Here is a 6,501-nt window from a genome sequence, read left to right on the forward strand (position 1 = left end):
TAGGGCTCTGGGGCTACTCGTTTAAGGTCACTAACGTTACCATTTTGCCGATGTGTGGTCAAATTAATCATATCTTTATTTCTTCTTTCCACTAGCATAAATCATACAACACAGAAAGCTACACACGCTCAGACTGTTAACCAGAAGTTTTGCTACTCAGTTCGAAAAAGTGAATAAAAAGCCGTCATTGTGTCCGTCGTTCTATTTATTCTCATTCGTTATGAATCAAGTACAAAAGAATGAGTCCTCTTCAGCACATGGACAGCATTGTTAAGGCTCTGAGTACATGAACATGTACCTCTAAACATTAAATGGCATTACTAACATACATGTTTAAAGATGGTACCATAAGCTACAGGTTAAGTTCAAGTTTCACTGTGTATTTTAGAGATCTAACACTTAAAATACACTCTGCATTAAACTTTTGATGAATATGGACTATTATTTAAAATTGAACTGAAATATAGTGCACTTTTGGTACGGTGTAAATCAAACTTACAGCTCACACAATGTTTTCTAAATACTGTTCTGATGAGGATGTTACGGGTCAGATTGTCATCATGTTATATACATGCACATTGTTTTTAATTGTAAATGACTGTAGTTATAGTTCAAGTACTGTAATGGAAGTAAAAGTACTAGAAAAATGTAAATAAAAAAAATAAATAAAAAAATAAAAGTTTTATGTGTTGTAGTTCCATGGGTCGGCCACTAGGGGGCAGTAATTCAGCGCCGGAAACTGTAAAGCAGCAGCGGTGATGACGCAGTTCCAAGATGGCGGTGCAGGTGGAGTTGTGTTGTGTGGAGAGTTTCCCCTCACACCTGAGTCCTCTGGATGGTTTGATACTAAGGTCTCAGCTGGACTCGGTTTTCCAGAATGACACGGACCCGCCGACCGTCCTTTTCGTCCCGCAGCGGCCTCAGAGCTCCAGGGGGCCGGGTATTTTACTGTGCGTTCACCCGACAACCGAGGAGGAGACAGCGGGATGCGGAGGGAGGAACTCCCCCAGAGCCGACACCGAGTCCCGTAGCCGGGTCCGGTTGTACACCAGCCGTTTCTTCCTTCGGCACCACGGGCTCCAGCGGCTCGGCAGCTCCGGGACCGTCCGGGCTCTGGAGCCGGTCAGCCTGGACAGAGTGGTGCTGGGAGCCCGCAGCAGGCAGAGTCTCCGCCTGGCCGGAGCTGAGCAGTTCACAGGCGGGCTGCTGGAACTCTGCCGCCCGGGACAGTGGCTGCTGGCCCGGCAAGGGGACCCGCTGATGCTTCCCCGACACCCGCTGCTGGGAGAGGACCCGGGACAGGTGAGACAGGTTATTTCTAGACTGAAGACCGTAAACAGTTTATTAACATCACGTCAACACTTCAGTGTCTACCGGAAGCAAACAGGATGCATGTGTGTGAACATTTCAACACTGACACGTTCAGTTTTCACTTAAAACTTAAAGTAAACTGTTAAAGTTTAATGTTGCAGTGATGGAAGAAAAACTCAGATCCGTAGCTCAAGTAAAAGCAAGTTATAGATTTAAAAGTAATAAAGAAGTAAATAACCTGATAAAAGTTGTAAGTCCTGCATTCAGAGTTTTACCCCAAAACGTGAAATTTAAAAAATATTTTTTTTCCAAGTCGAAGATGAGAAAATGTAATGAAAGACAATTAAAACAGTTTTACACAGAGTAATATCTCAACAGACTTTATATCTCTATAAAACAGAAAAGGCCAGAAAAATAAATAATAAATAATGCAGTATGATTATGCAAATTAGAGGATTTTTTTGTTGTGTTTAATGTTTTTATGTCAAATATATTATTAATATATGATATATCATTATATATGTTTGAGTATAATATTTATTTTGTTTTAAGTTTTGCCAGGTTAACAACTTACATGGATCCACATAACAATTACTGGAACTGTTATTATTATTATTATTGTTATTATTAATTAATAATTAATAATTAAAACATGGCTGCAGTTTTCCCTGTTTTTCCCTGACTCTGCAGTACGGCTGCAACTAATGATTTTTCCAATTATTGATTAATCTACTCATTTATTTACTTGATTAATTAAGTTTTCAGTCATGGAAAATAAACATAAACAGAAAATATTCACATTCCAGAAGCTGCAGCGAGTGAGTTTCTTCTCTTCATTTTTAATGGTTAAAAAAATGTATATTTAAATTAATTAATAATACTTAATTAATACTTAATTTATTCAGTTTGTCATTTATTAAAACTGCTGCAGCTAATTTTCTCCCAAAAGTCTGTCACATTTAATATTTCATGTGGTTCATCCTGAGAACACGACCGCTGCTCTGTGCTCAGACCTGGTCCTGGTCCAGGTCCTAGTCCAGGTCCTGGTCCAGGTCCTGGTCCATAAGGTGTTTTCTCTTGTTGGTGTTGTCGGGTGCAGCAGCAGCTGTTGGACCTGTTGGTGTTGGAGTGCAGTCCTGTAACACAGGGGCGGATCACGGCCGACACCTCTTTGGTTCTGACGGACTGCTGGGACTCGGTGGACCCCCCTGGCGCCCCCCCGCCCTGCAGACCGTTCAGACTGTGCGTGTCAGACTTTGCTCACTACGCCGACGGCCTAGGAGGGGGGCGGTCTCTTCTCGACAACAGGAAGCTGCTGGGCTCGGGGTTCTCGGGCATCCTGCAGGCGCTGGAGTGCAGGGTGGACGTCCGGGTGGTGAACACTCAGCGATGGGTCGGGGTCAAAGGTCAGCAGGGAGCAGCTGTGGACGTGGACAGCTGTGTGTTTGTGAGCAAACAGCTGCTTCTGCGGCTCGGCCTGTTCAACCAGGAGTGGGTGAAGCTGTCCAGGCTGGGCGGATCCTCCAGACCCCCGCCGACTCAGGCCGATGTCAGGGGGGGGGTCTGCAGGGACCGGCTGGTCTCTGTGGTGGTGGTGGATTTAACACAGAGTCCAGACCTGCAGAACCAGGACGAAGTCGGTTTCATCTCAGCGACTCTGTGGTTCAACATGACTGAAGGAGAAATGATCCCAGTGAGCAGCTGCACGCTGAGGATGAAGGTGCGACACACTCAACACTCATTATTGCCATCAATTAATCTGCAGATTGTTTTCTCTAGTCATCAGTTCATTGATCTGTGTATTGAAGTAAAAACACCAAACTCTTGCTGTAATGAAGACGTCACATCAGTCAGTCTCCAGTGTTCTCTGTGTCATCAGAGACAGATGTGTCAACACCTGGACAGAGAAAACCAAAACGAGCTGCGTAGAGAGAAGAGAGAAAATGTCTGTGTGATCTTGGTTCTCTGGTTCTTCATCATGTCCTCGCTGAGTCTCTGTGGTCTCTTGTGGTTTGGTCTCAGAGGTGGAAACCGTCTCACCCGGAGCCCGGCGGTCGCTCCGACAGTTTCTGTCGCTCGGCTTCCCCGCCACTCGCCAGCGAGCTCCACATCCAGCCGGTGGCGTCTCCGCTGCACAACAACCTTAGCTGCTACGACAACCTGTTGTCTGAACACTTCAGCACGTACAGGTCAGCTGACTGTCTCTGTCTCTGTCTGTCCAACACTGTGGTCTCCCAGTCTGACCAGCTTGTCCTCTCTCTCTGTGCAGACTGGTTTCACAGGGAGACATCTTATCGGTTCCAACTGGAAAACATCCAGACCTGCTGGAGAACAACTCTGAGGGCGTCCACAGGTACCACACCACAGTCCTGACCGGACACACCTGGACACATCTGTATTATTTCTGTCTAATTTCACGCTGCTCAGATGTTTTGACTAGTATCTTAAAAATTAAAATTAACACTATCAAACCAGGAGACAGGAGATGATTTATTCATACATGATAAGTCTGTGTGACCTTTGACCTCTGTCAGGTGTCCAGTGCTGTTCTTCAGAGTGCAGAAGGTGTGTCCGTCTGCTGAGAGAAAAGAAGAAGAAGAAGAAGGAGGAGGAGGAGCTCACCTGGCGGACAGATTTCACACCTCACTCTACATGGTGACCTTTGACCTCTGGCTGTTTCATAATCAACCCAAAATATTTTACTATTTCAAATGGATAAATCCTGATTTCACTGTAGAGCCGTGAGCAGAGCAATGATTCGCTCAACCCCTCCGTACCTCTCTCTCTCTCACACACACACACACACACACACACACACACACACACACCCCATACCTGTTTATTTGCATATGAAGCAGGAAGTGAGATCTGATCACACATTGTAAAGCCCAGTGTGAACTGTCGTACTAAGACTACGTCCACACGACCACGCTTTCATTTGAAAACACTGTTTTCAAATTGAAACAATCTCCGTCCAGACAAATGCACCTGAAAACACACACGTACACTGAGCATGTGCGAGCTGGTGTAAACAGGAAGCAGATAGACTACTCTGCCGTTGATTAGCAGCAGTGAGCGACCGTGGGTATCTACATCATCGTTTCCAGTGTTTTCAAAATAAAACGCGTCCAAAAGTCTCAGTTTTCGGTGCTCGAAAACCCCAGAGTCATGTGGACAAGTGGAGGTAACGTAGGAAAAAAGATGATTTTTAAAGTCGTGTGGAAGTAACCTTAGAGCTGACCACTGATCAGATCACTGAACCGGTCTGAACTGGTCTGAACTGGGCCATAGACCTGATATTTGGTCTGAGTCTCCACCTGGAGGACAGAAGCTCGAGCTCTTCAGACGGACGATGAAACGACTCGACCCTGGAGCGAATCCACCGCTCATCTGTTGCCATGGAGATAGTCGTGCGGCTCCAGTATCAGTGGACGTTTGTTTGTGTGTCTCCTCAGGGAGCGTCCACCAACAGCCCCGTCCCCTGCTGCCTGGTGGAGGGAGCGTCCCTGTGGAGCAGTCTGTCTCCTCCGGGCCTCAGCAAGACGGTGGACCTGATCAGCAGCATCGTGCTGCCCCACCTGCACCACAGGTAACTCACCTGAACACGAGGATCTGACTGGTCCCCGTAAGACCTATAGTAGACAGAGGCATGATGGGACATGTGGTCAGTGATGTCAGTGTTGTTTGTGGTTGCAGCAGCTCTCTGTCCGGTTGCACCGTCCTCCTCCACGGTCCGGCAGGAAGCGGGAAGATGACGGCGGTCGGCGCGGCGAGTCACAGACTGAACCTCCACCTGCTGAAGGTACGACGTTCGACACGCCTCAGTCATGGAAAGAAATCATAATCCTGATTATTTTGATCAATATTCAGATCAGGATTATTCAACACGATCAGGGGAACAGATTATTACTCACGACAAAGAGTCCACTCCAGATAAAATCTGTATTTTGATAAAATGAATTAATTATGAATTATTCATTAATTTTACTAAGAATGGTGTTTTCATCCTTTAATTATTAAATGTATAAAATTGAATATAATCTGAAAATCTGTGTTCCGGAGCTCACAGGAAGTCTTTTCAAAAATAAATGCAGTTGACCAACGTGTGTGTGTGTGTGTGTGTGTGTGTGTGTGTGTGTGTGTGTGTGTGTGTGTGTGCGCGTGTGCAGGTGGACTGTGTGAGCATGTGTGCCGACACTCCTGCAGCCTCCGAGGTGAAGCTGACGTCGGCGTTCCGCCGGGCCGACGCCCTGCAGCCGTGCATCCTGCTGCTCAGGAACCTGCAGCTGCTGCTCAGAGCCAGAGGGGGCGCCGAGGAGGACGGGAGGGTCCGAGCCACGCTCTGCCAGCTGATCAGCAGCGCCCCCACCAGGTCACTGAGCACCTCTAACCTTCAGGCTGTAACACCAGAACCAGAACACCAGCTGGTCTGGACCGGACTGGACCGGTTAGAGCAGCAGGTTAACGCTATGTGTCTCTCTCTGGTTTCAGCGTGGTAGTCATGGCGACGGTCTGCAGACCTCGGGATCTGTCCACGGGTGTCATGGCCGTGTTCGTCCACCAGGTGGCGATCGAGAGTCCCACTGAAGAGCAGAGGCGCTCGATGCTGCTCAGCCTGAGCCGAGACCTCCAGCTGGGGAGGGACGTGAACCTGGAGAGACTCGCCAAGCTCACAGCGGTACGCCTGGGTCCGGACCAGGACCAGGACCAGTCAGACCTACACCAGTCCAGTTACAAACCTGACTGCGACTTCATTACCTTGTGTTTCTCGTCCTCAGGGTTTTGTGTTGGGGGACCTGCAGGTTCTGGTGTCTGAGGCCGGACGAGCTTCCTGCAGGAGGCTGATCCAGAGCTGGTGAGACCGGAGGACTTTAAACACATGAAGAAGACTCGTTTTAAAGGGTCGTAGCCTCATTGTGTGTGTGTGTGTGTGTGTGTGTGTGTGTGTGTGTGTGTGTGTGTGTGTGTGTGTGTGTGTGTGTTCAGTGGTGGTCGGGAGGAGGAGGACCTGTGCTCCAGTGGAGTGACCATCCAGAACCAGGACTTCACCTCGGCCCTGGAGACCCTGCAGGACGCCCAGTCCAAGGCCATCGGAGCGCCGAAGGTGACGACACACAGCTCAGTGTGACGAGCCTGTAGTGCCGTCTGGGTGTTGACGGTTTGGTTTAATGTGAGTCACCCTAACCCCCC

General features: G+C 48.1%; 1 protein-coding gene across 2 annotated transcripts in view; it reads left to right on the forward strand.

Moving 5' to 3' along the window:
- Window positions 1-762: 762 nt before the first annotated feature.
- Window positions 763-6,501, forward strand: part of pex6 (peroxisomal biogenesis factor 6) — an 8,988-nt gene continuing 3,249 nt past the window's right edge. The window contains exons 1-11 of one of the 2 annotated variants that reach the window (XM_023426016.2): window positions 763-1,302; window positions 2,411-3,031; window positions 3,334-3,500; window positions 3,581-3,664; window positions 3,846-3,966; window positions 4,767-4,900; window positions 5,008-5,113; window positions 5,481-5,683; window positions 5,803-5,989; window positions 6,090-6,166; window positions 6,298-6,415. In XM_023426016.2, coding sequence (XP_023281784.1) covers window positions 775-1,302; window positions 2,411-3,031; window positions 3,334-3,500; window positions 3,581-3,664; window positions 3,846-3,966; window positions 4,767-4,900; window positions 5,008-5,113; window positions 5,481-5,683; window positions 5,803-5,989; window positions 6,090-6,166; window positions 6,298-6,415 — 2,346 coding nt within the window. In that variant the 5' untranslated portion in view covers window positions 763-774. The remainder of the gene's footprint in view (window positions 1,303-2,410; window positions 3,032-3,333; window positions 3,501-3,580; window positions 3,665-3,845; window positions 3,967-4,766; window positions 4,901-5,007; window positions 5,114-5,480; window positions 5,684-5,802; window positions 5,990-6,089; window positions 6,167-6,297; window positions 6,416-6,501) is intronic. The other variant, XM_023426017.2, reaches the window with a different exon arrangement.

Source organism: Seriola lalandi, unplaced genomic scaffold (assembly GCF_002814215.2).
Source record: "Seriola lalandi dorsalis isolate HSWRI2012SDOR001 ecotype SW California unplaced genomic scaffold, Sedor1 jcf7180002054800, whole genome shotgun sequence".
Classification (NCBI taxonomy): domain Eukaryota; kingdom Metazoa; phylum Chordata; class Actinopteri; order Carangiformes; family Carangidae; genus Seriola; species Seriola lalandi.